Source organism: Amblyomma maculatum, chromosome 6 (assembly GCF_055883805.1).
Source record: "Amblyomma maculatum isolate TAMU_Amacu chromosome 6, ASM5588380v1, whole genome shotgun sequence".
In the NCBI taxonomy this organism is placed as follows: Eukaryota; Metazoa; Arthropoda; class Arachnida; order Ixodida; family Ixodidae; genus Amblyomma; species Amblyomma maculatum.
This window is the reverse complement of record NC_139349.1, coordinates 20,879,868-20,897,666: the sequence shown is the minus strand read 5'-3', so window position 1 is coordinate 20,897,666 and position 17,799 is coordinate 20,879,868. Positions and strand designations below refer to the sequence as shown.

General features: G+C 47.0%; 1 protein-coding gene across 3 annotated transcripts in view; it reads left to right on the top strand.

Annotated features, from left to right (window-relative positions):
- The window catches only part of LOC146185211 (zinc transporter foi-like), a 92,905-nt gene that overhangs the window by 58,608 nt on the left and 16,498 nt on the right, over positions 1-17,799 (top strand). For all 3 annotated transcript variants that reach the window (XM_084606182.1, XM_084606181.1, XM_084606183.1), the window contains exons 2-7: positions 10,522-10,648; positions 11,626-11,682; positions 13,939-14,365; positions 15,521-15,618; positions 16,026-16,218; positions 17,598-17,767. In XM_084606182.1, coding sequence (XP_084462308.1) covers positions 10,529-10,648; positions 11,626-11,682; positions 13,939-14,365; positions 15,521-15,618; positions 16,026-16,218; positions 17,598-17,767 — 1,065 coding nt within the window. In that variant the 5' untranslated portion in view covers positions 10,522-10,528. The remainder of the gene's footprint in view (positions 1-10,521; positions 10,649-11,625; positions 11,683-13,938; positions 14,366-15,520; positions 15,619-16,025; positions 16,219-17,597; positions 17,768-17,799) is intronic.

The following is a 17,799-nucleotide window of genomic DNA, read 5'->3' as shown; positions in this document are numbered from 1 at the left end:
TTGAGGGTCGCCGGAGAAGGGGTAGGCAGCGAACGCGATGGTTAGATGGCATCCTCGAGGCACTGCAGATGAAGTTATGTGATGTTAAGAAGATAGTGAGAGACCGGAAAGCGTGGCCTGACATAGTCCATAGGGTCACGAAGAGTCGGACACGACTGAACGCCTGAACTAACTAATGTGGCTTTTTATGACGGCGGGTAACTTATAACGGTTTCTTAGACTCTCGCATCAGCAGTCGGAAGGTAATCAGTGAGCACTTTATTTGTTACGGTTGTTACCCCAGACACTGGCGTTCTTCCTCTGCGCGTCCGCTAGCGCTTCGTTAGGCACCAGCAGTCGCAGACTTCAATTACGCTTTCGTCTTAGCTTTTGTTGTTTGAGCCTCTGCCCTGAGCGTTCTCGAAGATGAATGGCCCGTGCTGCCGTTAGCGCCGAAGCCTGCGAACAAAGGCGTAACAGGTTTACTCAGTTTCTTTGTCGACGCTGCCGCATTCGTCTCCGTTGCCGCCTTTGACAGAGACGACTTTCCCAGCGCTGCATCTGGAAGCCCTTTACATTCGGGTGCCCGATCGTTCTGGGGAAACCGGCCCGGCAGAAACTGCGAGCAAATTGCCCTTGGATTTTCGGAAGACAGATACGCAGGTTTCAGCGTGAGTTGGTTCCTCGGGTTGCCGTGATGGCTGTTAATGGACTTCGCCAAGCTTGTTTTTAATTCGCGCACGTCTCAACAAACTTTCTCGCCTTTTCCCGAGAAGTTCGCTCCTGAACTGCCTGTGCGCCGTAATATACGCTCGCTGATATTTTTAAAGCTCGTCTTTGACTCTGTAGGCGGCTCCGCCCTTTTTACCCTTATCGTGCACCCTTCCAAACTGCCTCGCGTACGCACACACGTTTCGTCTATATGCGGATGGCCTCGCCACAGTTCAAGGCTGCAGTCTGGGAAAGCCTCACCGACAGACGCTGCCACGTTTTTGAGGGCCTCGCATTTCGATTGTGCCGCCGGTCAGTTTTATGCAACTTGTGCGAGGTGTCATATTTTGATTCTGCGTTTGAGCTTGCTTTTTTTTTTTTTTCTTTTTAAATTTTAGTCTCATTCTTGCTCGCTTGGTTGTCATGACGGTGCGTGTTTACGCTTCTGAAGTTTTTCTTGGCGAGTTTACTCCACCCTTGCTCATGTTTTGTTCTCTAACTCGCGCCGCCAGCGCTGCTTGGTGTGTGGCTTTTTTCATCTCTCTTTTGCATCGTACTTATTAACCGCGACAACGACGATGGACTTCCTTTAAGTATCAGGCTCGATTCTCCGCCGTGGCAGTGGCTGCATTTTGAAAGCAGCTTTTGCCAAGCGCACCCTCTGTTGCAAGCGCGGTCGAGTGGTGCGCACTGTGTGTGTACAGAGCAGCAATAGCACTGCTTTTCGGTGCAGCGGGACGGCAGTATATCTTCCCTGCGTCGTCCCTCATAACAATAGGGATCATCATCATCATCATCACCCTGACTATACCCACTGCAGGGCGAAGGCCTCTACCATATTTCTCCAATTAACCCGGTTCTGTGCTATCTTAACCTCATCCGCCCACCTAACTTTCTGCCGCCCCCTGCTACGCTTTCCTTTCCTTGGAATCCAGTTTGTTACCCTAAGCGACCATCGGTTATCCTCTCTTCGCACATGTCCTGCCCATGTCCATTTCTTCTTCTTAATTTCCGCTAGAATGTCGGTAACCTGAGTTATTTCTCTGACCCACTCTGCACGCTTTCTATCTCTTAATGTTACCCCTACCATTTTTCGTTCCAGAGCCCTCTGGGTTGTCCTCAACTTAAGTAGAACTCTCTTGGTTAGCCTCCACGTTTTAGCCCCATAGGTGAGTACAGGTAAGATGCAACTGTTGTATGCTTTCCCCTTGAGCGATACCGCTAAGCTGCTAGTCATAATCCTCATAACCATATGAATCAATATGCTCTCAAAATTTGGCTTGAGAACAAAAACCGCCGTTGTCGCTTTGGCGACATAACAAAAACAACAACAAAACAAAAACCCTATGTTGTACAGTTTTGTCTTTACTCTCTTTAGGTATGTTATAGGCGTGCATGCGGCGGCGGCAGCGTCTTTGCCTCTCTCGCGGCAGCGCGCTTCTTCGTCGCAGAGAGCCACAAGCTCCCTTCCCGCCACCCTACGCGATATCGAGCCGACCCATCAATACAGATAATAAGGCTCAAGAATCAGTAAAACGTTTTCACCACCACCACTGCTCTAGAATTTCACCCTCCCTCTTAAGGAACCCGTTGCCCGTGGTTGACTGAGGGCTCCACGCTTCGCTGCATGTTGCTATCGCTGAGTCAGACGACTCCCTCGCAGGCAGTAAGCAGACACTGTGCGCTCCCGTGCCTGCGTTTTGTTTTGTCTTCTGCTCCCACGCACAGGCATACGTGCGCTATCCGAATACTATTGCACAGGTAGCGATAACATTTGATTACCTGCCTCTCCCATTAGAAAAGGATAGAGAAGTTGCGTCAGTAGACGAGAGTGGATCGTGGACTCTTGTAGATAGGGAGACGAGAGAGAAAGAGAGAGAACGGACAGATCGCTGGTGCGAACCAGGTGCGAGTTCTGGCCTGTCGCTCGTTGTCATAGAAAGTTTATGCGCCCGCCTTGATCATTTGCAAAAACGACCTGTTAAAGAACCCCAGGTAGTCTAAATTTCCGGAGTCCTCCACTACGGTGTCTCTCAACCATACACGCAATTTGCAATACACATCAGCTCCCTTCTGTAACGCGTCTCATCCAAAAAGACTGAGCAGTGTATAGCTGGTAAGACTACACGTCCACAATTAGGTTAACTGCCACAGTTGAGTTTCTTTTTTTTTTTTTTTTCATTCTACGGTATGTGTGCGTGATTTCATTTTACCTTGCGCCTTCTGAAATGTTTCCCTTGTTTTGTCTTTTTCCGGTTCTGCTTCATCCAAAAGCGACCGTGGCATGCCTGCATGGGGCTCTCGCTTTCGGCATACTCTATATTGTGATCATGTTACGAACATTTTTTTTTTTTTTTTTTCAAACGAAGAAAGCAAAATAAACTCCGAAGACTGAAGGAGATAAAGGTGTTTACGCCGCTTCCACCACCCTCAAGACGTATGATTAGCCACGCACGGATGACGCGTTTTCTTGTGCACGCGAGATTTACATATGCGACTTGCCTGCTGGTCTCGGCGTCTCTTTGGCTCCGTGGCATTTCCTCGCCATGCTGAAATTTCATGTTCGTGCTTCTGCTTCGTCTCAACATCGGAGAACGTGTGGCACGCTGTCACGTATGCCTCATGCACGCATCTTGTCTGGTGCCACCGAATTTCGTAAACACCTTGAAACGCCTTGTTCGTTTTTTCACTTGTTTGGCGTGCTACTTGACTGCTTGGAATTCTTTATTTATTTATTTTTTTTTTTCAGTTTGGTTCATGCTTATGCTATATGCGTCCGTGGTTATGGCAGCTGTGGTGGTCGTCATCCACCTGCTCGCCTCGCGTTTCAGCTGCGTAGCATTTCTTGGACGATTTTTTTTTTCTTGAAGGTCGTCAGCGATATATCCTTTCAGGGCGAAATAATTTTCTTTAAGGGGCAGTCAGCAAAAGCTGTGAATGAAATTATTAACGAGTTAATCGGTACAGGCCAAATACATAGTTTAGAACGGAGAAAAAAAAAAATACCGGTGCCGCATCGCGTCACTGACATGTCAACTTTTCTGAACGTTAGGAAGAAGCATTGCAATTTTTGGTCGCTTGCAAATTATTTTTTTTTTCTCCGGGAATAGGTTAGAAAGGAGCGGTTTTTTTTATTGCATTAACACAGGAATTTGTGTGTGTGTGTGTGTGTGTGTGTGTGTGTGTGTGTGTGTGTGTGTGTGTGTGTGTGTGTGTGTGTGTGTGTGTGTGTGTGTGTGTGTGTGTGTGTGTGTGTGTGTGTGTGTGTGTGTGTGTGTGTGTGTGTGTGTGTGTGTGTGTGTGTGTGTGTGTGTGTGTGTGTGTGTGTGTGTGTGTGTGTGTGTGTGTGTGTGTGTGTGTGTGTGTGTGTGTGTGTGTGTCGGCCATTTGAATGACATACTTGATCAGCGTACTACACATGAGCGGTGGGTGTGCTGCATCCTTATTCTATCGCATATGCTCTTAATTTGTCATATTTCAAAATACTTGCGAATTTTACTTCCCTACCTAACTAGTAACTCGAGCCGCAGGCAACGCTGTATATGAATCTCTCCTAGTTAGGCTTCTCGGCATATAGCGTCGTGGAACGAAGCCCACTTGCAGCCGTAACAAACCTGCTAGCTAGCGCGGGAATTGCCTGTCGGGTATGTAGTGAAGCCTATTGGCGCACTTTTTGCGATATTTGGTTCTGTTCAATTGTTATTCCACGTACTTTACCAGCCCTATGCGTCGCCGGGAAGGCTGCAAGTAATGTTCACTGCAATTTGGAACCCGCCATTTTGGTGAGGGGATTTGATTCCTATGTTGTTTGCTTCACAATTCTCGTGTTCAAAAGCTTCTTTCGGCGGAAGAGTATATATTCTCATTTGTCGGCCGTTTCTTATGCGTGTCTCATATATCTTGTTTCACAGACGCTGGCTGCTTTCTAGTACCCCTTTCAAAGAAAAATGCGTGATCTAAGTCTTTTTAAACTTGTTTCCCCGAACATACGATGCACATACGCATTTTTTTTTTCTTTTACGGATACGACGAACCTTGCGTGCCTTTTTAATGCTTTCTTGTCCCGTCGGTAGGCTCACGCGGGCACCTGCGAAGTTCGGCTTTTCGTATATACCTACTGCTGGTAGACGCTGACCCGCGAGAGTAGAAAACAAAACCATCGATCGCTTTCGAAACCACGCTGGAGCGTTCGACGAAAGCGAATTTCCAGCGCAGTGCAAGCGTTTGCGGTGGCTTGCGCGATTTGCTTGAAACGTTGGGTTCACTGCGAGGTTCTTTGCGTGAGCGAGAGTCGCTTTTGGGCACTCGTAGACACACACGTCGGAGATGCTTCGCAGCAGCCAGCATTGTTGCCTCCGTTTTCTTTCGATATTCAGATCGTTCTTTTCGGAGCTATAGTAGCTCCCGACCGGTTTAAGATTATTGGCGAATTGCGCTCTCAGCTATGAATTTTTTTTTTTTATTCGAGAGCGTTAAGGTCGACCCTGACCTGCGGAAAGGTGTGGGCAAAAACAAAATCAGGAGCGTGCCTGGATGAGGTTATAGTTGGCAGGTGATATTGGCCTGACACTGAGTGCTGCGAGTTTTATGACGTCACGAGAGAACATGCCGGAATGGGCAGGAGCAGCCAACTCGGATAGCCCTTGTGAGACGGGATTCGAACACCGTACTCTCGAATACCCAGTCAGACGCGTTACTCATGCGCGTTTGTACGGCTTAGAAGCGGGGCTTTGAGCACTGGTAAGCTACCACATGAGCACATGTGAGATTGGAAGACGGAGCTGAAGAGTACTCCCCCATTTCGTTTTTTTTTTTTTTCTTTCGTTTGAAATCTGTGCATTTCTTACTGGCTCTTCTTGATTTATTACGTTTTGTGGTCATTTTCGTCAACAACAGCCGGCACCGTGCAACTCTTGCGCTTCGTGGAGGCTATGCGACAGTGTGTAGATATCCGAATTTGAATTCGTTTGCGCGCTTTATTCTCGCGATTCTTCTCACAGAGGTTTGTACGAGTAGAGCTCACTTGAGAGACTGTCTATAGCGTTTGGAAGACCGCGATCGATGGCGCAATAGGATCTAACAATCCGGCGCTTGTGGTCCGGTCGAAGCCATGACCGCGTCAGCAACGCCGCTATAAGGTAGCCCGTCTTGTGTGCTATTCCAGGCATGTGACTTCAGCGTCTGGCGTCAACCGGCGTTTTACCGCACAGTAGGTGCGTGTTAGTCGCGAGAATTTGGTTTGGTATGTGGGCTTTGACGTCCTAAAGAGACACAGGCTATGAGAGGCGTCGTAGTAGAGGCCTCCGGAAATTTCGACCACTGACATCGCACAGCGCGCGGGCGCCTTGCCTTTCGCCTCCACCTACTAGTCGCAAGAATTGCCCTTCACAATGACCGTTTGGGTGTACGCGTGAGCTCCACTTATGGATGAATCGTTCGCACGGATACATATAAAGACGAGCATGCCGCAGCTATCCGTACACTTTTTTTTTTTAGTTATTCCGTACAGCTATCCGTACGGTTTTTTATTCATGTCTATAATGAAGAAAACGTGTTGAATGTTAGGTACTTCTCGGGGGCACAAATCAAGCGCGAGCTCACTATGGGTGCTGTCCTTGGCGCTTTCGGCGAACGCGCAACCCCCCCCCGGCACGCTGCGCGGGCTTGCGATTCCGGCACACGCCCTGTCGCACACGTTTCCAGAGGATTTCGCCAAGGCCCCTTACCTATGGGGGTTTCTCAAAAAAGAGGGCTGGGGGGTTCCTCGAAAAGGTCTCCGGTTTCAAGGTTGCGTAGCCCGCATTTCTCTCTCGTACCTACGCCGCTGTTTAGATTTGCGGGTCGTCGAAATGAATATCCCGGCCGAACGCCAAAGACGCGCGCTCCAGCTATATATATATATATATATATGTATGGTGCCTAGAATGTGTATGCACCGTAGAGGTGCTGTTCCCGGCTATATATCGAGACGCGGCGCGGAGCTCGTTCGGTTCGGATCGCATATGTGGGCCATTCAATAACGGAATTTTTGTGCTGCGCACGTGCATCCGCCATTTCCTTTTCTGCTGCGCTTCTCCGCCGCCGATGGTGTCGTCTGACCGTAGACGTACTACCACCATCGATGCCGTCAGAAGAGCGAGAGCTCGTGCAGCGTGAGCCAGCGGCGAAGACGACGCCTTCCTGTCCGTCTCTTCTTCGTGCAGCGTGCGGCGAAGACGACACCTTCCTGTCCGTCTCTTCTTCCTACGTGGCGCGCGGACGAAGTGACGCCGGCAAGCGTATCGACTCTCATCCGCCGCGAAGTCTGATCTCTTCCGCTCGTCGCGGACGGCGTGCGTGCAAGTAGACGCGCGTTGGCCGCACGCCACTACCTCCCCCGCGCCCTCGCCGGACTCGAGCTCCGATTGGACAGGCAGGTGGACTAGAGGACTAGAGCGTCAGTAGTGCTGTGCTGTGCGGCTCTGCTTTCGTCCGGAGGCACTCCTGCACGCGACCCACCGGCGGCTGCACACGGGCTCTAGGTACGGGACGGCTGCAGAGTACGTATATAACTGCACGTCGCATGGCTTGGGCTGGCACGGTGACACTTGACAGTCGTTGCCAACTTCGTTCTTTTGCTTCCCCTCCCGCATCGGCCGCCGTTGAACTTGCGGGCGCAGCTCGGCGACCGCTGTTTTGGCGCGCGAACGGCCACGGCTTTTCTCAGCGCTCTTTTCGCTACTGCACATGCGCCGCATACCAGTGTCCGTTATGCAACCGGACAGGGGCAAGCTGAGCTTGACTGGGTTATTGCACTACTGGGCCCTTCTCTGTGAAACCAGTCAGAGTTGGTATATTTGCGATGGAAAGCTCGAGTCTTGTCAGCTAGGGAAGGTGTCCAGACAGCGGCTTATTACGCTTCACCTGATCTGGTAGCAATCTTTGATGACAGGTTTTGTGGAAGCATATTTCGACATTGCATTATCAGTGGTGATGCACTTCAGAATACAGGTAACCAAAGCTCACTTTTGTTGCGTTAAATTCTTCATTTATCGAGGTCTTTGTAGCCCACAATGAGTAGTGTCAAGATCAGTTTTTATGTATTTGAAAATGTTATTCTCGTTGCCGCCACAGCGCGATGAATTTTGTGGCCTCACATAGCTAGGTGAAACCAAAACCACGCGACGAGGGTATGGATGGATGGATGGATGGATGGTATCGCGCAGTTTTATGGCGCCGTTCTGGTGGAGGTGGCGAGCAGGTCAAGAGCACATGGCAGGCGTGGGTTCATTACAGAACATAACGTAAATATTTGCTAGTCCTAACGTGATGGCTTCAAGACCCCGTTGTCCAGAAAATCCAGGTCTGGAGCGAAAAATCACAAGCATATGCCTCTGGCAGGTGACATGGCCGAGCACTGATTGGTTGGAGGATTGTGTGACGTCACGAGGCAATATATTGCAATGCAGAGTTGGCGGGAGCTGCCAGCTCGGGCAGGTACCTTGAGATAGGCTGCGTCTGAGATAGGTATCACATAAGACACGCTACTCCTAGGCCACGTAGGCGCCTCTGTACGGCTTGGTTGAAGCCTTCTGTTCTATGTTAGATGGTATTTCACACATTCTGGTAGCTTGCGACTGAGTTTGTTTGAGGTAACAGCGACACAAGAGATTATAGTCGCCGACCGATTTTATCGTAAGCAGAACCTCGAAAATGGCCTAAATAACCGCACAGTACGAAAATCCGTGTATAAAAAAAATTGCCGTGGTTTAGCTCTGGTTAAACATAATGTGTCGTGAAAGCTTGTACGCGCGGTTACACGTAAAGCGCGATCGTCCGTCATTCATCTGAAGAATGAACGCTTCTCATCCTCTTTTTATAAGTGGCCGTGTAACGACTTTACCTAGCGACTGCGCATGCGCGACGCGCGCAACTCTGCCGTCACAGATGTCGCATCTGTAACCACTGCGCTTCACGCGCAGCGAGGCTGTGGAGTCGGCGGCGGCCGAGCGTGGCGCACTGTTCGGCGCAGCGATAGGCTGCGGAGTCGGCGTAGGCGCAAATCTGACGTCACACGCGCCGCGCATGCGCAATAGCGGCTCTGGCTCCACACAGCGGCCTTGGCTTTTGCTTAAAAAGCCAATTTCTGCCAGAAATTGTCTTTGTAAATCTCGAACTTCACTGCACCCCATCCTCTGTTTGTAAGCGATGAGCCTAGCGCGTCATCCGCTTCCGCGCGTCGCCAATGCTCACGTGCGCAATTGGTCTCGACGCGGCACGTGGGCGTGCCGCGGGCTAGCAATGTGCCGTCATCATAGCGTTCTGCGCATGCGCAGCAGCGTCTCGCGGAAACGGATCGCGGGTTGCACTGTCTTAATTTATTCGGAGTCATGCTTTCATCATGTCCGTAGCGCGTCACTTCGATCATGATACCAGACCGTGCGATGCGGCCGCAGGCCACACAGCGAACGAAAGGTATAATGACGATTGCGAAGGCTGGAACTCGCTAAATGTAGCGAGTGCCTCTACCAATGCGCTCAGTTCTGGGGGCGCCCTGCGCTCCTCACTGCCTTCGAGATACGTGGTGTCGTCGAAACCGCAGCGGTCGCTGCACCAGTTTTTGACGCGGTCGCGCCGCCTCGATGATAATTGAGTGCACCGTTTTGACACCATAGATGTTTTCCACTGTCTCAACTAGCAACTATCCGAGCCATTTCGTCTGAAGAATTACTCATTTGAAATAAAGATGGTGCCTTTCACGGCCATAACCAGAGCTACTAGAACAAACTGGCCATAACTAATTCGTTGCTTTTGAAAGATATACCTGCCAGCATCTATATAATACTGGAAAATGAGATTTCAGTCATAAAATGACAGTCACAGTGCCCATTTAGACTTCACAGAGTCCATAATATTAATCTTGAAAGCATGTATACACTTTCTTATGGTGCGCGTAACACTTCCTGACCGATGGCCTAAATACTACCGCAAGAGTTCGAGTTACTGAAATCTGAAAAATTAGTTGGCTACTAGTGATTAAGCAAGTAGTAAAGTGTATATGCATACAAAGGAGAAAACAAATGGGCCACAAATGGAAATCGTTATTGCTGCAACCTATATGGTGCAACCCTAAAAGTCGTGTGGTCTTTGCATAGTGTTGGTTACTGAAAACTTGGTCCTGCCAAACTGGTGTGAACATGAATACTAAGCGCTATATAGAAATAGAAACCAACAGCAACAGCATACTTATTAGATGAAAGGAGGTGCACTTTCCTGTAGAAAATTTGAGGTTTTGATTTCATTGGAAACTGCGGCATGCCCCCCTGCCTATTGCACCATTATAGCTAAACTATAATTCATGCATACTAATTTTTTTTATATGTCTGAATTTCAACACTCATTGCAAAAATTAATGAACGCTGGTTTGCGTTGAACTTGGTAGGAGTCCATTCTGTGATCTTAGTGTTCTTTTTGTCAGTTTAGCCAAAACTGACAAGTTTTGGCTAACGAGTATAATATATACAAAACAAAATGGTGTCACAGTTGCCTTTGATTGGCTCTGAATAGTTTATGGCTTGAAATGGTGTGACGTACGCGACATTGAGTGGCACTTAACGACTGTATATTTAGAGGCATGACTTCATTTCACATTTTGAACTGATTTAATTTTGTACATGACCATGAATATCGAGAACTTTTTTTTTAATGCCAGCTTTCGGCTTCACATGCATTGCTGGGCTCGATCCATGTTACTTTCCAAAAACAATGATTTAACTAGTATAGCTTAGGAGCACTGTTTGAATTTAGATGTTGAGGCTGGTTTTTCTATTGTGGCATGTTGTGCATTTGCAGAGTGACCATGCGGGTGTTCAACCTGGAGGATCTGCATCGTCTGGTGGCCACTCAATGCCAGCAGGCATGTATGATGGCCGGCCTCTGCCAGCAGCGTCGGCCTGGGCATGCCCCCACCAGTGGCGTGGTGCGTCTCCATCCCTCACTCCTTTTCTTTTTAAAGGCCTATTCCCAACGTTATTCAGGCTCCACTTTATGTGTCCACCGTGGCCGCAGTGGCTCACATTCTGACTTTGATCCCCTCAAGCTTTTGCTGATAGCCTGAAGGAGTGGAGGCAGATGTGGTAGACCTCCAGTTGTCAAGATGGTAGGGTGTGCTGTCACTTTTGAACCAGCTGCCTCTGGCATAGAGCAGCTTGGAAGTTGTGGTGGTCGTATGGCACCTTTAATTTAGTTTCGTTTCTGCTCATGAGCTAAAATATTTTTTCAGGCACACTTTATTATGATGATGATGATGATGGTTGGTTTATTAAATGAGATCATTCTGTTGTTTCTATTTAAGGGTAGCAAAATGGCTTGAAATGCATATTATTGTTGCGATGCTGGCTTTATTATGCCATATAATTTATTCTTAAGTGGTGCCATGCTTTTCATTAAAGGAAGTGGGTTACAGAACTTTGGCAAGATTCAGATTTTCTCTACCCTCCTGCAGCCAGTGGAGCTTCACCTCTGCATTTGTTTAGCATATCTGAGAGGTGCGATTGCTTATTGCACAACTTTTTCCAGTGGATCGTTGAGTGTTTCGAGTCCTTGGTAGATCTAAGTTAGAATCTGGGCCCAGATAAGGCTACCCTGTGGCTTTGTCAGCTGCTCTGAATCTTTTATCCTTAGGGATATGAACCACCAGAATGCACAGTTCACCAGATGGCTGTTCACGTAACACGCAAAGCCACTGGCAGAACAAACCTCTGACCGGTACCAGAGTCGTTCAAAAGCATTGAAGAACTCTGCCGGTACCTATTTGCAGGATTTTGTTAACAGAGCTTTGCTTGATGAATAACATACAGCTTTACTGCAAAATGTTCACTGCAGGGGGTTAAAGTAGCAACTGACTTTTGTCAGTGGATATAGAGGGTAAAGATGTACTGTGTTCTTCCTTTGTAGGCAAGAAAACAAAGGCTTCTGAAGGTCCTCAAGTCCAAGCACCACAGGAGCACCCATGTGAGTCTATCATTTAGGGTTTTGGCAGATTATACTTGTTGTTGACACCTGTGCTTAGTTGAAGTCATTTACTTACTTAACTAGCACTTGCAAAAATTATTGGTTAAATTATATTAATTTACAGACAGCATTGGTACCAACGTGTGGGCTGTTTTGCCGTTAAATGGTACAGCTTATTTTCATACACTGCCTAAGTTTCTGTATACCATGGAGGTCAGGTGAAGTGCTCAAAGCTTTGGTGAAGCTAAAAGAAGGAAGGAAAGTATGTTAAACCAGCAGGGCATCAGGTTTTTAATCTAGCCATCATTTCTTGTGTGACATCGTACAGGCCCTGTTGGAGCAGAGATCGGGCATTCACCATTATGCATATTCACACATTAAGGGATATCCCCTGTCAGGAGTGTGACGTTATACTCCATGTGATGAGCACACAATAAATATTTTCTTTATGGCCACAAGCAAGGTGTGAACTAATGAGGGCGCAAACAGATCAGCTTATAACATTTTTCTTTGGGTGTCGTCTTTGTCATTTTCACTTTATACGCAGGCTTGTCCAAAAGCAAGAGTACGTGTGAGCTTTAATGTGCGAGCCAAAAAATTAACGTGCAGCCGCCTTATTGACAGAAAAAAAGCGCTTGGAAGTGCCATTTCACCATCATGCAGGAAATGACACAAAATGGCTAGAGATTTCAAACAACAACATTATTTATCTTTGATGTCTAATAATTTAAGTTAATTGAAATACCTACTGACATTGCATTGTCAATGAGTAATCATAATTAGTAATTATGCAACCTCGAGTTTTTCTTTTTGTTTCGAAAAATTTTCCCACCTCAAGTTGTTGAGAGTCCTGATTGCCCTCTGATTGGAATGTTTTTTGTACTTGACAATTTGTGTCATTGTCCAAAAGAGCTCATTTTCATGATGATTTGTTATAAGGAACCATTAGTAGGAAAGCAAGTGTTGCACTGAAGTAATTTTATTTAATTTTGTTTTTTACACCTAATATTTTTTCTTAGGTAGCATGCTGTTTATTGCTCTGTTCTAGAGCATAGGTATCGCACCAGAGCTCTGTGTGTGGTGACAGTTTGACTTACTCGACAGTGCTTGGAAGACCATCACATAGCTGCGCTACAGAAGGGACCACCCAGTCACCAAAGAGAGAAAAAATAGGAGGATGCTTATGCATCACCTTAGGGGTAGACGCGATCGAGCCTTTATCACCGCCTTTTCATTCCGTGAATTACTGGCATTGAGAGACTGGCACGCAGAGTTTGGCAGATTAAACAAATGTCTTTAGCTTGGTTTGTTCTTTGGGAAAGGGAAGGCACAGTATGTCTCATTTCTTGGTGGACACTTGCACTTAAAATGAGCTGCATACAATTGGAGGCACATACGGTATCGGTTTGAATCCCTATCACAAACTATAGCCTCCATGTTGACTGGCAGATGGGTGCTAAATGGGAATATTGCAGACCGAATGTCATTTCCATGCTAAGTTTGTGCTCTGAGGATTTAGCGATTTAGCTGGGAGCCGCATTCTAGGGTGCATGTATAATTGTGCTACACACTGGGCTTGGAGACAAAGTGCAGGACTGTTCAAACTGCAACTGCTGTCAGGCATTTGGTACCAAGCCCTGCAATGAAGTGCCCAAGCTTGCTGTAGGTGGTGAATGACGTAGGTGGTGGCTGTAATAGATGGCGTCCAGCAGTGGTTATTATTATAACTGATTGCACTGTTGCAACACAATGAGTACACCAAAGGAAGCAACAGGTGCAAATTTTGTCTGTAAATATGGGTCGACAAATTCTCCTGGCACAAGTTCTAGACATCACTTTTTATATAATAGAACAATTCTGCTGCAGCTGCAGATGTGTGTGTGTGTGTGTGCTAGTGCACATGTATGTTTTGAAACAGTGCAGACAGCTAGGCCCATGGGCATAATTAATCACTGACGCTGCACTAGTCTCGTGTAGCTTTTTCTTTTTACAAATTCATTGTGAGTGTGCACCTTAGTTTCATTACAAATTCATCTGCCATCCCCCTCCCCCCATAATGTGACATTTAGAGCCAACATCGTTTATTTCCACAGTCCTACCTGCGCTGACCATTGTGCATTTCATATTGTCTTGCGTTTGATAATGAAATGTACTAATATCATAGCCAGTGTGTGACTATAGGCATTGATTTCGTCTCTCTCTTTCTTTTTTTTTTTATCGTTTCTGTTTTTCCCCATGGTGCACGTGGTGGAACAGTGCTACCGTGCCATGTGCTTCTGGTGCCACGTGTTTCTCTGTGTGCTGAGTGCGGTGCCCTCGCTGGAGGCCAAGGAGGTTCCCGAACGGTTCCGGGACCACGAGTACTTCCTGCGCAAGCTCTTTGACAAGTACGGCCACGACGGGCGCATGACCTTCGAAGGCTTTGAACACCTCCTGGAGAACCTCGGTCTGGCCCATATCACCATACGGGATCATGACCTCTCCGCTCACCGGCCGGACAGTGGAAGCGTCGGGTTCGTGGACCGCCACCCGCATCACATGCATACCGGCACGGATGAGGAAAGCAGCCTTGCTGGCGACCACCACATTAATCACGGGCACGAGGCCAGTGGTCACTCGAATCACTCGCAAACGCCTGACATAGCTCATCTTGCCAGGCACCGGAGGGATCTCGCTAGTCATGGTATGTGCCAGCCTTGGTGTGGGCGTGTGTCATCGGCAGCATGGATGTTAAAACATATGCATGAACCTTATAGTAGATGTGTGCTCTACTTCTTTATGAACCTGTAAGCCTCCTCTATGCACCCTATACTTGTGCTGGCAGGAGACTTCCAATGTTTCATAACTATGCTCTGCAGCAACATTTTTTTTATAGTTCAGCATAAGCTGCGGAGCTAGAATGTGCGTCTCTTCTTGCACAGGGGAATATATACTAGTCCCCTACTTGCAGTTATTAGTTCCCTCTGAAAGTAAAAGCATATTGATAATTCGTATTTGTTTATTCGAGGCATTTTTCTAACACAACTGCAAAATCTCAGTGTCAAAAGTTCTCAAACGATGTGCACTTATAAAAATTGATGTCTAGTTTACTCTGCGATGCCGCATATAGATGTACAAATACCTGAAGCCCCATTTCTAATGTCTTTATGTCCCTTTCACGCATAAATTTTGCCTGCTGCAGCGTCGTGGTAGTAACCAATTTAATGGAAACAAGATTGTCCAAAGTCATGCCAGGAATTCAGGTGGGGGTGGGTGATGCTAAGCCTCCACTTAAGAATACTTGAGGTCTTTGTGGCCAGCCCGTGCCCCTCACCCTACCTGGTTTTGGTGTTCCTGTTAGAATCCACTTGCTACTTTGAGGCCTTCTTCTCAGTAATGAAAGCAGTTACATCAAAACAGCGTGCTGGACTGCAACCATGTCGTCTAAGATCAAATTCAAGGTGCTTACTGCACAAATGGGGCAGTCCCTGTATAAGCGACATTCACTATGATCACCAGCTTTGTTGAACGAGAAACAAAATTGCCACAGCTCTTACTTACTACAGCTCTTGACGTGAAAAGTTTTTACGGCTTTTTGCGTGTGACTCTTCGGCCACCCCTGTTCTATTAGAAGATGATGTGTGCTGTTTTGGTCAAAGTGATGTCTGGTGTGATGTCTGATGCGAGGAGTAAAATTGAAAGCCTCAAGCATGCTATGAGCAGCGATACAGTTGTACATGGCATGCATCGAGTTCAACAACCATGGACTTGGTGGCGGTTTAAGGTGTCTGTTGTAGAAGAATATTAGGTGGAAGGTCGCATTAAAGGCCATTTTTTTTTTCTTTCTTTTTTCTTCTAGACCACACAGAAGGAGTGGATCTTTCAAACAAAACCGAAGTTCCCAACGTGCAGCAAGTTACACCAAAGACGAAAACTAAAGAGGCGACATTTGAAAAGGTTGGTTTATGCTTTTTCTGACTGCGTTGAATTCTCCTTCCTGCATGGTACTTGTTGGCTATCATTGTCCAATATTTCAGTCTCTTGCCATTTGTTGCATCAACTGGCCAGTCCTTGACTGCACAGTGTGATTTCATTTGCAACACATGTCTCTCATATGTATCCCAGAGTTTCCTGCTTGGCTGCTACTTCATCACATTCTGCATATCCATTGCATATTTGAATTACACGCAAAAGTGTTGTACTAACACATTTCTTTTTTGGGTACAAGCCAGAAATCTCCACTTTACATTGCTAGAGCGGTGGCTTTGGTACGGTTACTAAATCAGGAACACAAAGGGAAAACGGGAGAAAAAAAGCCAAGTCCAAGGCTGCCTGTGGCCAGACTTTGTTCATTGCCGGTGCAGTGTCTAACGGCGACTGAGATCCTGCACACTGTCGACACAAGCCCAGAGGCAAACATCATAAACCTCAAGGAGTTCCTGCACCTGTGTCCTGCGCTTATCTACCAGCTGGACGAGAGACACTGCTCCATGCCTCGAATGGATCGCCACATCCACCATCACAGCGAAGGGAAAGGGACAACAGTGGATTTCAAAGGTACTTCCACCTTGTGGCAGGTCCTATACTGCAGTATAGTATTAGCTTTTCTTTTTGTTGAGATGTCTAAGCGTTACATGTATAGTTTAGTGTCTAGGTTAGTGATCATTCTTTCATTTTGGCCACTAGCACACACACTCCTTTCTCTGATGTGTTATGTCATCTTTCCTCTGTTGTCTTTTTGCACTCGTCAGCAATGGATACATGCCAGCTGGCCCAGCTTATGATGTTGGTCTAATTTAATGACTACTGAGTACTATCACATAGTAACATGGTTTCACCATTGTTTACTACACTGTACTATATACTATCTCAAATTCATAATTGCAAGCGTATTGAAAGACAGAAACAGGCACAAAGAGGGGGTAAAACGGTCAACTTCAGCCGGGCTTTACACACACGCTCATCAAACTTAAACTCCACTAAGCACTGCATATGCCTAATTGGAAATAACACTTCTGTCTTTGATCATCACTCCTTCATGTGTGCCCTGCGGCAGTGATTCACTGGTTAGGGCGCTCTAATGCTGAACCCAAGGATGAAGTATCAAATCCCGGCTGCAGCGGCCGCTTTTTGATGGAGGTGAAAAGCAAGGCGATGTCAATGCACGCTAAAGAGCCCCAAGTGGTCGAAATTTCCGGAGCCTTCTGCCTGTCGTAGCCCGAGGCATATTTGAACGTTAAACCCCATAAACCAAACCAATGCTGACGAAACCAATCCTACACATGTGACATATGCCTGCACGCAAAATGTATATTCCTTTTCCGGCAAAACGAACAGGACGCTGGCAGGCTTGTTGCAGTCTGCTTGGTGAATCTTTTAGACCTTGAAAATTTCCTGTTCCCTTTTTGGCCCCCTCATATGTATCGCTGAGGTCACTATGGTGCCCCGCTGCACGACTGGCGTGAAGAGTCGATCCTTCATGCACCTTTTACTTTGGCCTATGTATGCCTTGGTGCAGGAAGGCAGAATAGCATATGCGAATTGTCTGCACTTGCTTTAAGGTGTATTTCTTATCACAGTATTGCATTCTTGTTTCACTTTCAGTGACTGCTGGGCAAAGCTTCATTAGGTTGTCAGATTTTACAAGCGCAACAACCTTTTTTTTTCTTTTTTTTTTTTTCTGGACACATTTTCGAGCCACTGTAGTAGCTACAGGCCCTGTACCGGCTATACGCACTAAATATTTTAATGTGCATTGCCCTCGTACTAGATAACAGTATGCCAATTCCATATTTTGTGGTACAGTATAGTGTGTTATATATTGTTGCATACATAATGTTGCATGCATAATGTATTTCACTTTTGCTGAAGGATTTGTTTAATCCAGTGTATCCCTAATCCACATCTCCATTCGATGTCCTCGGCCATTCTTCCAGTGTGGATGTACGCTTTTCTCGGGGTGCTGGCCATCAGCCTGAGCGGCCTGCTGAGTGTCGCCATAGTACCTCTCATGCAGAAGGTCTTCTACCAGACGCTCATCCAGTTCCTGGTCGGACTGGCCGTGGGGAGTCTGACAGGCGACGCCCTCCTCCATCTTCTGCCTCACGTGAGTTGCACACTGCCAACATTTTTAAAGGG